Source organism: Chaetodon trifascialis, chromosome 8, assembly GCF_039877785.1.
Source record: "Chaetodon trifascialis isolate fChaTrf1 chromosome 8, fChaTrf1.hap1, whole genome shotgun sequence".
In the NCBI taxonomy this organism is placed as follows: Eukaryota; Metazoa; Chordata; class Actinopteri; order Chaetodontiformes; family Chaetodontidae; genus Chaetodon; species Chaetodon trifascialis.
Genome location: NC_092063.1, coordinates 18,593,691 through 18,610,712, shown reverse-complemented (window position 1 = coordinate 18,610,712; position 17,022 = coordinate 18,593,691). Strand labels below are relative to the sequence as shown.

Sequence of the window (17,022 nt, the reverse complement as noted above, 5' to 3'; positions counted from 1 at the left end):
AGTTCAGGCCACTATATTAATTCATGCCTTTTAATGGGTTACTTCTGAATACTCTGGTTGCCTTTAGAGGTATAAATCGAAAGTAAAACAAAAATACACCAGTGTTATCTGGCTGCCACTTGACAGATTTATCTTCTCCCTCAAACTGCTTGAAGCAATAACACCGAGCTGAGTTCATAGTTTCTTACTTACTTTCAACAACTTTTTGCACGTGGAAATGTAAAAACATTTTGTGCACACTGTATAATTAAATTCAAAAAGTCAGTGTGGCAGGGTTTTTTTTTCTTTCCCCCACAGACGATGAACTGTAAAATGAAGTTCTACCGATAAATGACTGGAAGCAGCCAAATACTTCACGACAGACTGTGTTGAACTTGCCTCACTCCACTGTTTGACTGTGCTACCACATTGTTTAGCTTAGTGGGACATGTTAATGCTGTTAGACTGCTTCAAATACACGGATCTGTTGTGTCACAATAGCTGCACTTCAAGGCCAAGATAAATCTTGTTGAGATCAAAGCTCAGAACAGTGGCCAGCAGGCAGCTTTACAGATTTTAATGAGCATTAAATCTTTTTTTTTTTTTTTTTTTTTTTGGTGTGTCCATTAATGAGGCTAAGGGGTAGTGTAATTTCCAGTGACAGTCTTCACCCAATGACCCTGACACACAGTGATACTGGGTAATTAACTGCCCCCAGCATCGCACAACCGCAACTCAACATTTTGCATTTCTTTTCTGACAAATCACGTAAGGCCTCTGTAGCCTGATATATTGAGTCGATACAGATCAAAGCTTCTGCCACACCACTGTAACTTTAATAACGGTCAAAGCTTGAACAGCCTACTGTCAAATAAGGTAATTGGTCCTTTTTTAAGTGCAATAAAGTTTGCATTGAAGATGAAGTGAGTCGTTCATGTTGCATCAAGCCACTGCAACTCCTCTTTTGTATATAGACGGATAAAATGTATCTACATGTAACCTGCTCCCTATCTGAAAATAAATATTAAAATTGAACACTGATCCACCATCTGCTATTTCTTCAGCTTTCCTAAAGATGGCCATCGCCTCAATCCCTTATCCCTACTGACAGGTCTTCTTATCTTCTCTACTTAATCTGGGATTTAATCAGGGGGGCTATGTAACTGCAGTAAGGGCTGCCGTCTCCCAGGGCCTGGCTGGAATTTGAAGCTGTGGGTGTGGAAAGTGTTTCTGATGGGTTTGTGCATTCCTCTATTGGAACCACATGTTAGTGGCTCGCACAAAACCCCGGCACAGACCGAGGGAATGGCAGCTAATCCGCCCCAGCATGGCTGTCATGGTGAAGCAAGCAAAGGGGAAAGGCGAGCCAATATATTCCGCCGTAAGCCATGTACACTCCTGGGGAGTAAGTGGAGCTTGGGAGGGCTTTGTCCACCAGTGGAACTCTCTCTTTCTTTTTTTTTTTTTCCTCTGTTCAAGTTGCATTTTCAGTCTCACACAGATTGAAATGTTTGCACATCTGACATGAATATGTTGGTATTTAGTAATTTACACCAGATGGGATGGTACCATGCAATTCAGTGTTTCCTTGACAATAAAGTAAATTGTTTGGGGTAGAGCACAACAAGGAGATTTCCTGAAAACAATTATTAGGAATGCATTCAGAGTACATGTGAGAGCAAGTATGCCACAGCAGCTTATTTATATCATATTCTTCTTTAAAAAGATGATAAATGAACACACATATTTGTAAATAAAAACAGAAAGCAGATGAACTGGCTTCAGTGAATAATATTATCAAACAAACACGCTGCGGGCCACAGTAGCCCCGATTTCTTCAATGAAACCAAAACCCGTTACCCAGTTGGTCAGGTTTACCTCTGATGGCAGATGTGAGTGAGAAACGTGAAGCGAGCCGTCTGCGGCTGAGTCTGAGGCTCTCTGCTTTATCATCAATAGTGCAGTGTGGTCACTCACTTAGCTTTCCATTAATGAACCTGCCACTCGCTCCTGATACATGAGGTGCCACCTGAAGGCCTCTTGAAGCGAGGCCAAGCAGGCTGCACATGCACGGTCTCTCTGTGCGCTTCCTGAATACAAAGAAGCTCACTTCCCGCACAGCAGAAATCTTTGTGTTTACGGCAACCACAGCCTGCGAAGCATTTCTGCCTCACGACCACATTCCCAGTTAAATTTGCGACACAGACTTTTGGTTAACTCTCTTGATTGTCGTTTCTTTTCCTCTTTTTTTTTTAAAGAGTCACGTTAGGGCTAACATAATTCTGCCTGAGATTGCTTTTGCTCCATTTTTCTTTCCCCAAAAATAGTTTCCTACTGAATAAGAGAGATGCTTTAGATGGAGGCCTTTATTACTGGTCACACTATAAAGCACAACAGACAAAAAAACAATGATTAATATGATAATTACAATTTTTACATGCTTAAATAATTTTTCCTCTTTGGTCTCAGCATTGTGACATCAAACTACAACCGAAAACAATAAAGTTCCTATGAATACGCTGGGTTTTCGTGCAAAAGGCTCGAGTTGCCCTCCATGTTCATGAAATTCCAGGATTTTGTGAACTGTGAAAAGTCTCCAAATTGGCTTATATAAACGCTAAGAGGAAATATCTGAGTCATATGCTGAGGTGGGTGTGCACACCAGGGACTGTCTATGGTCAGGAATGTAATATGCTTTGGCTCAGTCAGTGCATAATGGGAAGCTGGCACTGTTGTGGTCATGTAGGCCAGGAGAGGATACTGCCTGGCTCTTTGGCTTTCATCCGCAGCGCCACCAGGCCTGTTGGCTTGTATTCGGTCTCAGGCCCTTCGATGGAAGGGGACCCGAGGCCTCCCGGGAAGCTGTGGAGCGAGTAGAGGCCATTGATACCCGGATGGTGAGGCGGGTGGTGGTGATGGGGATGGCCAGAGGATGGAGGCATGCCCATGAAGCCCTGCAGATTGCTGTGGGGGTGAGGGTACGGACTCATGCAGGACGAGGGGATGGAGTCAGCTCCTAGGACGCAGCCGGCACCTGAACCTCCGCCTCCTCCTGAAGCTGCCCCTGGCCACAGGTTGCCCTGCATCTGGACCAGGAGAGATTTCAGACAGGACACATTTGGAATTTGATGGAATAAATATGGAAATCCTTCATATGGTGAACATCAAAGCAAGACACAAAATCAGCAAAGGTCTGCTTGAGCTTGAAAAAAAAAAACAACAACCCGTCATTGAAGATCTGCAGCGGCCTACCTGGTACGTGTCATGGCGAGGGAGAAGAGAGATATCATACGTGGCAAAGTGGTTGCGGACCTCCTGGATTTTCCCATAGCGTTCCCTTTTCCTCCACTTGGCTCTACGATTCTGGAACCAAACCTTTCAAATACAAAAAGACCGTTGAACAGGAAAGTTCCAGAAGACACCAGGCCTTGTTCAGGCCATAAACTCTCCTCTGCGTACACTTATAAAATGAAAAGGTGTGAAATGCGAGGTCGCCGCCCTAACACACACCTGAACCCGCGCCTCGGTGAGCTCGGTCCTCAGGGCCAGCTGCTCCCGGGCGTACACGTCAGGGTAGTGTGTCTTTTGAAACACTTTCTCCAGCTCCTCCAGCTGAAAGGTGCTGAAGGTGGTGCGATTGCGCCGCTTCTTGTTCTTGCCTGATAGGTCGATGGAGTCGGCGATAGAGTCCCCATGTAAACCGCCGCCTGGCTCTTTCAGCTTTCCACAACAGTCTGTGCCAATGCCAGGATAGCCCATGGTCTTTGGAGCGCCTTTCTCTCTGACTGAGGCGTGGAGGGCACACAGAGAAAGGTAAACAGTTGCATATATTTCAAAATGAACACAAATTCATCAGCTTAAATTAACTGTTTGATGGGTTTATACCGCTGTGACCGCTGTCTTTTTTCAGGGTGTTGGCTTTATTTAGCTCTGAGATTAAGATTTTTCTTTCAGCGACTAAAATTTTCACACTGTTTAACGTCTGATCTGTGAAACATTTTGTGGAATCTGTTTCACTTTGTTTGTTGAGAGCGCACTGTTGTCGCTGCCACACACTCTTGACAAAAAAAAAAAAATCTTAATGAAAAAAATATTTTTGATGTCAGTGAATGTTTTGTGGTTAAAGGTTTAATAAAATTTAAATATTATCGCTATTTTTTTTTTAATTGCTCCATCTTAATTTATTTTGTAGGGTTGCAGAAAGATTGGACATGACCCCAAGAAACACAACCAACAGATCAGCCGCCTTTAAAGGATAAATATAGATAATCAGACGTATATATACCCAACGCAAATATCTTTTCAAATTGTGAGGAAATCACAAACATGAGGATGAGAAACGCGCAGCTCTTGGATAGAAAAGGTCAGCGCTCAGCAAACAGCAGAATGATGAACCACTCCCAGTTTCACTGGCAGAGAAATAGTTTCAGTCCCTTTTTTAACCAGCACATTTTGACCTGGATGTGTTTCTGCCGCACAGATTTTAAGAACAACACAAAATGAATTTAAACAGGAGATCACATCAAGCGTTTTGTTTGTGATGTATCACTGAAAACCGTTCGCCTCGTGCTTATTTTTCTGTGCCTCTCAATTTGATTCCCAAACTCAAAGCTCCATAAGAGGCTGAGCTGAGAGAAAAGCAACACACAACACTAATCCAACCAAACAGCATTTTAATTTGATTATTTCGGGCAACCCATATTAAAGCAGCGAATTCTCAGTGTTTTGGCTTGAATGAAACCCACAAGGCAATAAGTGAGAAACAAGATCTGATTTGTTTCATTTGGAAAAACAGAAATGTTAAGTGTCGCCTTCCAAACTGACACAACAATATATTCTACAGACCACGTCAAAATATTCCCATTAAGAAAACAAGGACCCAGTGCTGAATTATTTGACATATTTCTATCTAATAAAGCACAAGATTGTTTGAATTAATAATACACATCGTGCCCTTTACATTGAGCTGTAAGGAGACATCTGAAAGCATGGTTTCACCTTCCTGTTAACAGACCATGGAAAGGGCTGTTCCCTCCTGCAGTGTTTTGATGTTGTTGTCCATGTTCATTACATTTAACCCAGAGGTCCAAAACAAAACTCACTCTCCATCTATCTGCAGGAACTCACTCACTGGGGACAACTGAGACACTACTTTGCTATTCTCCTAATTCAATATGGGACCCAATAGAGAGCACTTCTCATTGCAACATTAATTTCCTCGTGTCCATTAGATCCCACCTCACACCGCCGCTCATGCTGAAAATATTCTCCGGTAAGCTCGCAAACTGGGGCCGCAGGACATTGTATAGCTTTTACCCTGTCAAACACCCACATCCGCTCTGCCTCCATTCCAGTGTAACTGGAGATCTATGTGAAATACGGGAAAAGGCAAATAGAGGATAAATAAAAAATGTGTAGGTAGGAGTGTCATGCTGTGAGCGCAGGGATCAATTCTAATGCACTGAAATAGTCGTGGTAAAAACTAAAGCTGCGTCTTTTCCAGGCTTGTTGCTCTGTACATTAACATAATCAATCCGAGCAAACGGCACTTCAGTCTTTCAAACATACGTTCATCTTGTTTCTTAAACGGATGTAGAAAATTCCCTGGTTTTAAATTCATTTCTTATAGTTAATAAAGACAAATAATAAAAGTGAAGGTAATTAAATATGAGGTGATCTCAGCCTCTAACAGCAAGGTTTGAGCTTGAGTTTATGCTGCTGAGTTCACAGATAGAAGGGAGATTTTTTTATTTTGACGGCGAAATAAGAAGTGTGTATCAGAAATATATCAGAAAATATGAATAATGTAAGAAGTCTATTGTACCCTTGGATACATTTTATCTGGGATAAATATTGTCAGACACATATACAAATAAAAACACAAATGTCCCTCTGGGAACATCATACATATAAACCAGAAATTGGCAATGCAGCAAAAATAGCATGAAACATCATAACAAAGTCATTAAAGTGTGAGTAAACACAAAAGATGTGTTTTTCACATTCTGACCCCTTTAATTTGGAAAAAACGTGAGAAACCTTTGGGTCGACTTGTTGGAAAAAAAAGAAGTCTGCATTACAAAAAGAAAGTATTTTACAGAAATCGGCTCAACCACTGAAATCTTGTAATTCTGTATTCCAAATGCAAACATTTATTGCAAAAAAAAAAAAAAATTGCAAAACTAATTTAAAACTTCAAAGTCTGCATAGGTGAGCGAAGGGTTTTAAACGCGTCACTAAACTTTCCTCCCACTGTCGACAAAACAGGAAGACGTGTCTGCCTTTGAAGGTGCACAAACCCAAATTTAAAAACACACAAATTGAGTAGTATGGGTGGACACACACACATACACACACACACACACGGTATCCATTCTGCACACGCATACATGCAAAGCCTTATTCGCTTACAGCAATAAAGTCAGTAATTTACAAAATAAACTAACACTGAAAAATTGTCAGTGCGCAAGCATGCATTTGTGTGTGTGAGCATGCGTGCGTACGTGCGTGTGCGCCAGAGGAATGGGGAAAGCATACATGCCTCGCTTCGCTTCTTTAAACAGAATTTAAAAGAAAAGTAATGAAAGTTCACTTTCAGCCAGGAGAGCTGATATCATTATCATAACTAATTGTGGAAAAAAGTCCATCGGCTGTCTTTGGCAGTAACATGAATCAAGCTGTTGTATATTATTCTGGACACTGATATCTGAAAGACCTTATCAGCGCTCATATCCTCTGTTGCTTTGCAGATTCATCAACACCAATAAATAAAGTGAAAGACCACATCATTTCCTCAGGCTTCGGGTCAACACATTCAGCTGTAACTTTTCTAAGACGGACATTTCCAGGCTAATATGTCTGACAGCCTTTGAGCGCATGCCTACTTGTGAAATTCAACATCAATTTTGATTTTGAGGTTTTATGTGACAAAAAAAGGTGCATAACAGGAGAATAAGGAGCGACTGAGAAAGAGGTTAAGGGCTAAAACACAGACACACACAGTTGAACACAGGCCTACAGAGCTGATGGCTGACTACGAGTCCAATGACACACCCAACTTGCTGCCAGGCTGACCTTTAACCTCCCTCACTTTCCATCAAGGACTGTCAGGTGAAAGAAAACTTGTTGACATTTTTATCACAGCCGCGCTTTCATTTGCATAGCCTGTAAAAACCACGTAACGCTTCTGTGTGGTTATTAGTTGAAATGACACATTTTCAAAGCCTGCAAACTGAAAAAAAAAACTGTTCAAGTGATCATCTGGATTTGTGTCATTCAATTATTGACATTTGTTGAAAGGATAAAGATTATTCTCAGATTTTATTCCTCCATATATATGCATTATTTTACACTGCCTTATCCTGCGCAGGAAGGCCATAATGTTAATTTTTGAAATGTCAAAATTTAAAAAAAAAAAAAAAAGCTCATGTAAGGATTGTCTTCAACACTAGAGAAATGTCTGCATAAAATACTTTAACTTTAATGCCTGTTAAGTATAAATGTCTTGTGTATTTTCAATCAGTTGTGCTTAGTTTTCATACAGGGGTAATTAAAATAGAAGACCAAGCATAAAGATCATTATATTTTTATGGAGCTGTGTTGCTCCTTCTTTTACTTCTCGGTTATTTCTTACATACATGAAAGGCATAATTTCTAACTTACCTTCCGAGTTGCTGTCATAAAACGCCGGCTTGCCGCTGATCGCCGTCCCCTTCTGATCCTGGTTTATACTGTCCAAGAACTTGCTGTGTTTGGAGGGCGAGGCGGGCGGGTTCGCCGCGGCAGCGCCGTGCGTGAAGTCCGCCGCAGCATCCCCAAACCTGCTCATGGCGGCGGCGGAGTACAGATCCCCGCGCAGGCTGAGGCGGTGAGGGAGAGGAGGAGGAAGGTGCGAGGGTTTCTGCAGCTCATCGCATGGGAGGAAGGAGCCGGAGCCGCCGTGCTCCAGCCTCGGAGAGTGTTCCGGTGTCCTCCTGCTGGTCTGCGAAGAGAAAGGCAAACAACTGTCCGTGTCCATCTCACGGGTCCAGCAGGCAGCAGAGACAACAGCGACTGGGCGCTGATGGTGTGGGCGCCGGAGTGAGAGCTTTTTTTTCCTCTCCCGTGTGTTCATGTCAAGTGGGTGGGATTTAACAGATCAGAAACAAAGACCCGTGAAACCGGGACTGGACTGTGTGAGGATGTGTGTGAGAGGGTGTGTGTGTGTGTGAGAGAGAGAGTGAGTGTGTGTGTGTGTGTGTGAGTGAATGAGAGAGAGAGAGAGGCTGCGTGTGTGTCTGTGTGTGAGAGAGAAGCTCTGCTCTGTGTGTGTGTGTGTGTGTGTGTGTGTGTGTGTGTGTGTGTGTGTGTGTGCGTGTGTGTGTGTGTGTGTGTGTGTCGGGATGTCTATTACAGCATGCAACAGTCTGATATAATCCGCCAAAAATTCAATCACGTGTGGTTTCTGTCCGTCCAATTAACCATTTAATTCCTATTTCATATACTGTTATGGGTCTAATCAGCAAATGAAGCAGGACAGGAGAAGCAGACAGCAGGCGCGCGCGCGCTAACGCTCTCTCACACACACGCACACACACGTTTACGCTGAGAAAGGCTGAATAAAAGCACACCTTTACTGAAGGCCATCATGACAACGTCTGTTATTTTTGTCTGTTTGTTTTTAACTTTTTCATGCAGCTATTTGATCTGATTTGATTTGATTTGATTTGATTTGATTTTGTTTGATTTGATTTGGTTTTATTTCTCACAGTCGGGCATAATGAACAGGCCTAAATCCTGTTTCTGTGCTTGTAGGCTAGCCAAATCAGACTGATGATTCTTTCATTTACTGAACTTTTCTTTGCGCGCACAATAAAGTGTTCAACCTATTAAATAATTCAGATTTGTTTTTCCGATTGGATTTCGATGTATTATTCTACTGACGACAAATAAGCGTCCTTCTGCCGCTAAAGCAGAGAAGGCTCAGCCTGCGTGTCACGGAAAAAAATACCAATTTCCCTGCTGGGTGAGAATTAGTGATCATCAAAAAAAAAAAAGAAAAAAAAAGGCTCGTGTAAAAAATGAAAGATGAAAAAATAAAAACACAAAGCATGAATCAGTGCCGAGGTCAAACAAATGTGGATAATAAATTACACACCAATCGATAAGCACACCTCATCATTAAACATGCTGATTAGAATAAACTAATAACAAACTTTAGTGACATAATTTCACTGTCCACAATGCGATTTTTCCTTTGCTAGTTTTCGCTCAAAATGCTGCGTTCAAGAAATAAGCATCTAAAAAAATATCAAAATGAGTTTAATTAAAATATATTTAGATATGCAGCTAACTTTATAATCTGGGGTTTTTGGAAACTGTTCTAATTTATATTAATTTTAAACTCCGAGTCTGCGCGTCATTTTTTTAAATTTATTTATTTATTTGTTTTTTCAAAGGATCATTAGATCGGCAATCTTTACACCCCAGAAAATCAATAGCAAGTCGAAATATAAGTTATCATGAATATACTGATGAACAGATTAAATCCAAACTCGCCTTGTTACTTCAGATTATCGATGCTGGGCCCGGCAGTGAGTGAGGTCGCCCTGTCGTTCAGCTCTAAACTGAGCTGCTCATTTCCTGCGGTTGAACTGAACAACACTGAATGCCTCTCAGAAATGACGGAAACGGCCAAACAATAGTCATGAAGGTCAAACCATGTCTCTGCCTGCAGTGAAGTGCAGTTTTAATTAATGCAATATTTTGTTAAATCTTGCGGGATTTTTACTTGACAAGTATTTTGATAAGAGTCAAAACAAAAATAATAATATCTAAAGCAAAAGCAGAAAAAAATACACTTTGTCCATAGAACAGAGCTCAAAATGTGTTACTAATTCTTCTACCATGCAGCTCAAAAACTGACTGAATGTCCTCAGAAAGAGTCAGATAGAAGGCTTTTGATACTGACACGTTATCTCCGATCTAGACAAACCTCGTCTAAACACAGTGCACTTACCAGGTTCAGACATGGTACCGCTGGCTTTGGGGACATCTCACCATCTCTCTGGATACCTGAGGCTGCACGCCGCTCAGCTGATGGACAAGTGTGTAAACATGAGGTCCATTTGGGCTTAGAGGCCTTATAAGCCCCATTTGATTCCATTTGGAGCTCTGAAGTATCAAAGTGTCCACAGCATGCGTTTCAGATCCAAGCGGAAGGAGAAAGAAAAGTGGAGTTATGAATGATGGCCCCAAGTGAGCTCCAGCGCACAGCGTTATCTGCACAAAGACTGATTCACATCCGAATTCAAATAACAAATGGAGCAAAAGCGAGAAAAGAAACTGTTCTTGTCAAAAAACGGACGTTTTTTTAATATCAAACATTTTTTAAAACTAACAGCGATCTTATTGGTGCTCCAATGTGCAGATTAATCCTCTGACGCTACATTCCTCTCTTTACCAAGAGGCTCATAAAAGTGTAGTCATGAACAAAAAGAAAATTCCAGTCTTCATCTGCACACAAATTGCATGGCTGACGAGGCTGCCTGCATGGAAAAGAAGAGCTCCTTCAAGTTTAAAATGATTAGTGACCTGAGATATAAGAGCTAATGACATTTATGAGTAGCATGACTTCGATTAACATGTTTGGGTCAGTAGAGCACAGGGGCTGAAAAAGACCGCGCTGTCATGTTAATCACAACCACAGTGACCACCTTTTACCCTCACACACTCTTGAGCGTATTCAAGCCCGTAAACTTCAGCCTAGGTGTAGATGCCAGCATTTATCAAGCTGTCTGGCTGACCACCATTAAAAACCTTATAATTCTGTTAGAGGGGAGCATACGTTTTAAGATGTGCACACAGGGGGGACACGGATATGTTTCTCAAATCTCGTGACAAGCATGTCCTCTGTGGCCCGAGGCAGCAGAGCACTCTTGAATTCGCAAACCCAGCTGAGTAAATGCATTCCAGAAATGTGGGCAAGAGGAAGAACGTCTGCGCTATGATCTCCGAGCCGCCGCAGGTAACAGTGTTTATATGAATACTGCATCAAGAGAGCAGAAGATGTAGAGGATTATGGGTTATGTTTTTTGCTGAGGAATCAAAGTCTCCTATGTGAACGTTTGGGTGCTGTGGCTTCCTTAATTATACTTTGGGGGGGGGGCAGTCCATTCATGCACTGAAAAGGCTAACTTTCAGGGTAAAACAGACATTGACATCTCTGCCACATCAAACAGAACAGAGCAGTGTCCTTTATAAAATAAGCACATTATGTGAAATTTGGACTAAGTCCTACCTCGGACACAGACGTGTGCGCTTTATCTTCATCCACTCACAGGGAGAGAGGCAGTGGTTAAAAGCAGGGAAATGGCAGAAAATAGCAACAACCCGCTGTCCATACCATGACCAGCTCCCCTCACTGTTCCCCGTGGTCCTAAACCCTTGTCCCCCAAGCCTGTCCTGGGCATGACCCTGCACAGGAAATCAGTTCAGTCTGTTGGGAGTCCCAGGTCTCCCCCCGCCACCCCCCGGCTCTGGGCACAGACAGCGTGGATAAAGGTGACCCTGCACTCTCACCGCGCACCCTGCGGCCCTCGGGTTAGAGAGCCGCTTCCACCCCTCCCTCCACTACATCCTCTCGGCCTGGCTGTCAGTCTGCAGGGCTTTGTCACACCCAGTTACACCTTACATCCTCTGTCTTACACAAGTATACTTCATGGCATGTGAGCACAGGTTTGCATGTGTGCACACATCCGTACTCAGATGAATTAAGCAGCTGTGCACTCATCTTCTTTACAACACAAAATCAGAGTTTCAAAAGTTTCTATAATAAATTAGTGATTTTCTAAGAGCACATGATCATGAGTGTAGAGAGTAAACAAAGATCTGACCTTTTCCAGTGACTATCTGTGTGATCAGCATAAAGATGGAGAAGTTATTAAGAGCGACCTGCCACATGAACACAGACAGCCAGCTAGGATGAAGTACAACTCTGTGCTTCATACAAGCTGGCTGTCTTTGTCTGGCTATCACTGCCTGGGGCCTTTCCTCTCACGTACAGGGTGGCGATTCAACCTGAGGTTTGCATTAGAATAGGAGAAGGATAGCTAATTTAATTACCCGCCATGAATGCACAGAGATGATCCCATATGCAGAGCCAGGGCTCCTCTCAGAGGCCTCCTTCACATCCTCCAGTCTGTGTCCAGAAGCTGCAGAGCCAGCTGAGGATGTGATTGACAGCTGCCGACCCCAGGGTCAGTCGGCTGGAAGAGGTGCATTCTGGGAAGCTTAAGCCGGACCGCTGTGGCAATGGGGGTTGAGGTTTCGAAGGGAAATGGGAAGTGGGGTTGCTGTCCTCTGTCTGACCTCGTATGAGGCGTCATGGAGCACACTGGAGCCCAGTGAGCGTTAGCTGCAAGTCAGGATCCACAGCCACAACACACACGAGATGAGCTGGGCGCATATCTGTCGGCGAAAAAAAGTTTCTCATAATAGATGGTACATGTTTTGTTTTGCTTAGAACTTTACTGTATGAAAATATTATTTTCCATGCTGCTCTGCAAGAGCATTAAACATTGAAAAGGAAAAGTTTTTTCCATTCATTTCACTGCTGGAAAGATCGTGACATATTAAGCTACTCAATTAACCCCCTGGTGGTTCTTCAAACCAGAGGACCTTGATGTTTGACAGTGTAGACAAACCAACAATGACAAGTCCAGCACCCTTTGTTAATTTAAATTTGGACTTAGCTCTCCTATGGTTGATTTATGATGAAAGATTTTCTGCTGCAACACATGCTGTGTGTTACTTTCTTACTGTAGTTCTAGAAATTGGGAGCACTTAGTTCAAATCCAAGACAGGAGAACCACAAAGGCTGACAAGGCCCACGACAGACAGAGCAGTAAATGAAAACTGCCAGTTTTACTTCGCACTACAGCTGCGACGAGTAATCGATTATCTGACAGCTATGAAACTGGTCACCAACTAGGCTGATAATCAATCAATCATTTTGAGTAATTTGTCCAGGAAAAAAGTGAAAATGCTCAGATTCCAGCTTCTTAAAAGAGTATATTGTTTTCTGTTAACCTAAGGTAAATGTCCTTGGGTTGTGGACGAAACCAAACATCTCAGGACGTCATCTTGGGCTTTGGGAAACACTGATGGACATTTCTCACCATTTTCTGACATCAAACAACGAATGGATTAATCGAGAAAATAACAGACAGATGAATCCAGAAAGAAAATAATTGTTAGCTGCGCATTTTACTTAAAACACACCTATAATGTAATAACTACGGGCCGGTTTTGTACATACCAGCAGCGAACCGCTCTGCCACACTGCACTCACTGGGGCTGTCATGGCAGGAAGCTGAGGGCACCGCACAGGTAGCTAGCTTAGCCTCTGACATTTTAGCACTTTAATATGAGCACTTAACCTCTTTTATATTGGCTACAGAGAGCTGAACGAGCAGGCCTGCTCGGCACAGTAGCTCAGGGAGAGAAATGCTCTGTGTGTGCGGGAACACCGGGTTATGAAAGCCCAGTCTGTCGTGATAAATGCCTCTCTGCTCTGACTGGCTCTTAATGAAGGACAGACCGGTGCAGCCTCGCTCCCTACTCACAATCTCCAGGAATCCGTAAACACGCACCTTAGCAAAACCATCTGGATGTATCAGCTCGGCCCCCGATACGTAGACACACGCCAGAGCTAAAAATAAACAATCCCTAAATGTGTTCAGAGCGGACGGAGAGCCGTTGACGAAGAGACCCTGACGCGCCGTGACGCATGCGTCAGCCCGCAGTTTCCGTCAAAACGGTTTTAGGCCGTTGCTCTTGTTAACTGTTAGCATATGTGGCTAAATATTAAATTTAATTTCTATAGCTCCATAGGCCCATCAAACTCCCACTCTTATCCTAGATCTCATCTACTATATTTTATGTAACCTAAGATATTGATGTCACTTAAGCTAGCTAGTAATCATCGTCTTTAATGACGCAGGTTAAAATATACTAACATTAGATTAGAAATGGTCAATAAAGGCTATTTCCTTCAGGTGGAAGTATAACCTGGATTTTTAGGAACATTATAGCATTGCCTATTTGTTTGTCGTGAGCATTATTGGCGAAGGTTAAGGTTGAGGTAATAAATTAGCCTATTTCTGACTGATTTCCGCCAAGACATTGAGGGGAAAGTGGGCTAACGCAACGAGCCAAATGTCGGTTAAACTGTGGGGTCACTTCAGCTCTAATCCTTGATGCTGTTTTGCCCGTGACCCGGGGTCTGGGATTGAATTAGGGATGGTCGAGCAGTGACAAACAGCACGCAGTGAAGATCATGAGACTTTGGTTACTCAGAGGCAGGACTGGAGGCTCTTCGGGCCCGCGCGTCCTGCAGCCACCGCGGGTTTCCGGTGAGCAGACCGTCCGCAGCACCTGTGAGCGTGTGGAAGGTGAGCACTTCCCGGAAACATGTGACGTTCACCTGTCAGACAGGAACAGTGGACGCTTAGGCGTAGGCTGTTCAAAAATACATTTTAACACAAAATAAGACCAGAAAAATAAATTAATCATTGTATAATAATGGAGAATTAAAATCAACATAGTTGTGGCATTTAGACCTATTTATTTATCTATTTATCATACTTAGTATATCCAAACTGAATTAAATTAAGCTGTACATTTAACCAGCTTACTCCTGATTTTTTTCACTTGTCTAAAACTCGAGTGTTCTGCAAATTAAGTACAATGATGGACTAACTAATAAATGAATATTTAAGGCGTACATAAAACTCAATGAGTTCGTCTTCGTTATCAGTTTGGTTTAATGATGCTTTAACAAGCGTTACTGACCAGTTTCTCTGTATTTTCATCGTTTCTATCTCAGCAAAACAAAAGCAGAACGTTTGGTGGAAACTTATTTTTTTTCTGGCGTGTAAACTGCCCTTTAGTTTCATCCCCAGTATAGATCAATTTTGGCATTATTTTCTGGAGATAAGTCAAGACAGTTTTCATTGTTGATCAAAGGAAACGAGCTTCTTTTTGACCGCGGGATCGGAAATTCACATATCATCTCAAAGCTTTGTGCTAAACATGTTGCATTTCCATAGCGTGATAACGGATTAAAGCAAGACAACGAACAATGGATCAACACGACGTTTTTCATAGGCGTATATATAAAAATGAATGATCTGTTCTGTGATTTTCACTGACTAAAAAATCAGATTATTGTTGGCTAATTATCTCAAGACGAAGAACGGAGAGGAGATATTCACTCTCAAATGTTTAGTGGCCTGCAGTGAAATAAATTCAAATTAATTCATGAGAAACCTATAACGAAACGAAATACAACATAAGTGAGATTATTGTAATGTTCTGTGTTCGCAAAAAGTTTGAAGTTGTTAAAGCCGACGACATTGCAAAATAAAATAAAAATTAAAAACAGTATAATAAACTACTCTCTGTTTAAAATGCATGGGAATAAACTATGTTATCCTAAACTTTACATTTTACGGAATATTTCAAAAAAATCATAAATAGAAACAACTGTTTATCCAAATATAAATTCACAGTTAACCATGTAAAACTACAAAGGTGATCTCTGCGGGGAAAACGGACTTTTCTGAAAGCACAAGTGACTTTTGATATTGGTGACCAGTTGTCTTATTCCCGTTCAAGGTCGCAGCCTTTCCATCGGTGAGTGTGGCAGTGTGTCTGATTGCTCTGGCATTGTGACAGACAGACATACTGACAGACAGACACTCACAGGTCTGTAATCCTGAGGCTCCAGACAGGACCTGCGGCTTTGGCAGCGGCCTCCGTCTCCAGCGCATCAAATGAGAAAACTCCTGACGCACAGGAGGTCTCCGGTAGCCGACCCGCTTTCTCACATTTTTTGGGGAAGAAACCTGTCAGCTATATTCTGGATAATACTTATGAACGGTCGCGGGAGAACAACACTTTTTTTTTTTTTTTTTTTTTGGATGATGATGATTTTATTTTATTTTCTTTCCGGAGCGCCTCACAATAAATCAGCCGGCTGTTGCGAGTTCAGTTGAGGGAAGGATGACAGATGCAAAAATTATAACTAACTTGCTCATGTTTCTCAGTTGCTGTCAGTGGTGTCAGAAGGATTTGGGCTGTTATTTAGTAGGTTTTTGCGACTAAATACTACAAAATGATTCGAGGAATATGTGAAATAAATAAGAATTTCGCAATGAGAAATAACCCAGATAGATAGATAGATAGATAGATAGATAGATAGATAGATAGATAGATAGATAGATAGATAGATAGATAGATAGATAGATAGATAGATAGATAGATAGATAGATCATATTTCCACATTCAGACTCATGTTTAATTAGATTCTCAGGCAGCATCAAATGTTGCCTGATAGCAAAACTTATGGTAAACAATAAAACTTTCCATTCTGCATTTAGAGGCATTTCTGCAGATCATGAAAAACAGGATTTAAAAGTTCAATGTGAGCAAAATCAAATTTCTTGCAGTGATTTTTCATATGTATGTTTATTAATTTAAACAATACAGTACAAACTGCAATGCTCAAGACATGAGTCTGAAAATGTGCGTTAACATTGGAACTGCTGGTAAAATATAAAGATTAGTTGTGTTGTTAGCAGCCACCGTGTCTGCCTTGCAGAGACGCAAAAAGTTCCTTTAAACACGTTCTCCACCATCCTCCGTGGAGGGAGTACAGATCAACACAAGTATTAGTGAAAGTCGAGGATGAGTCCTGTCTAAGAGGATCAGTCCTTCTATCTGCTGAATGCCAAACCCCCTGGTGCAGTGCAGCCCTTTGTTCCTGTCCAATCAGATACAGCTGTACAAGCCAAGCTCCACAGGGATAGCTGGGGTCATCCTCTCAGCGGATGCTCGGGCCCATCCTGCTACTGGTGCCCCGAGGGCCTGGGCACAGAGTATGACCCCCCAAAACAGCCACCCAGACACTGGCCATAATGCCCCCCCTTCACCCGCAGCTCACTGCAGCTAGCATGGTGGCTCGTGTTTTGTGTCTGCGCTGACTCATCCTCTGCTTTCAAA

The 17,022-nt window shown here is 42.3% G+C and overlaps 1 protein-coding gene across 1 annotated transcript; it reads right to left on the bottom strand.

Annotated features, from left to right (window-relative positions):
* Positions 1 to 2,517: 2,517 nt before the first annotated feature.
* Positions 2,518 to 7,996, bottom strand: alx3 (ALX homeobox 3). The gene is made up of 4 exons (XM_070969340.1): positions 7,642 to 7,996; positions 3,490 to 3,764; positions 3,232 to 3,354; positions 2,518 to 3,065 (listed from the first exon to the last, which is right to left on the bottom strand). Exons 1-4 carry the CDS (start codon positions 7,994 to 7,996, stop codon positions 2,718 to 2,720), a joined length of 1,101 nt encoding a protein of 366 aa, XP_070825441.1. The 3' UTR covers positions 2,518 to 2,717.
* Between the last annotated feature and the right edge of the window lie 9,026 nt (positions 7,997 to 17,022).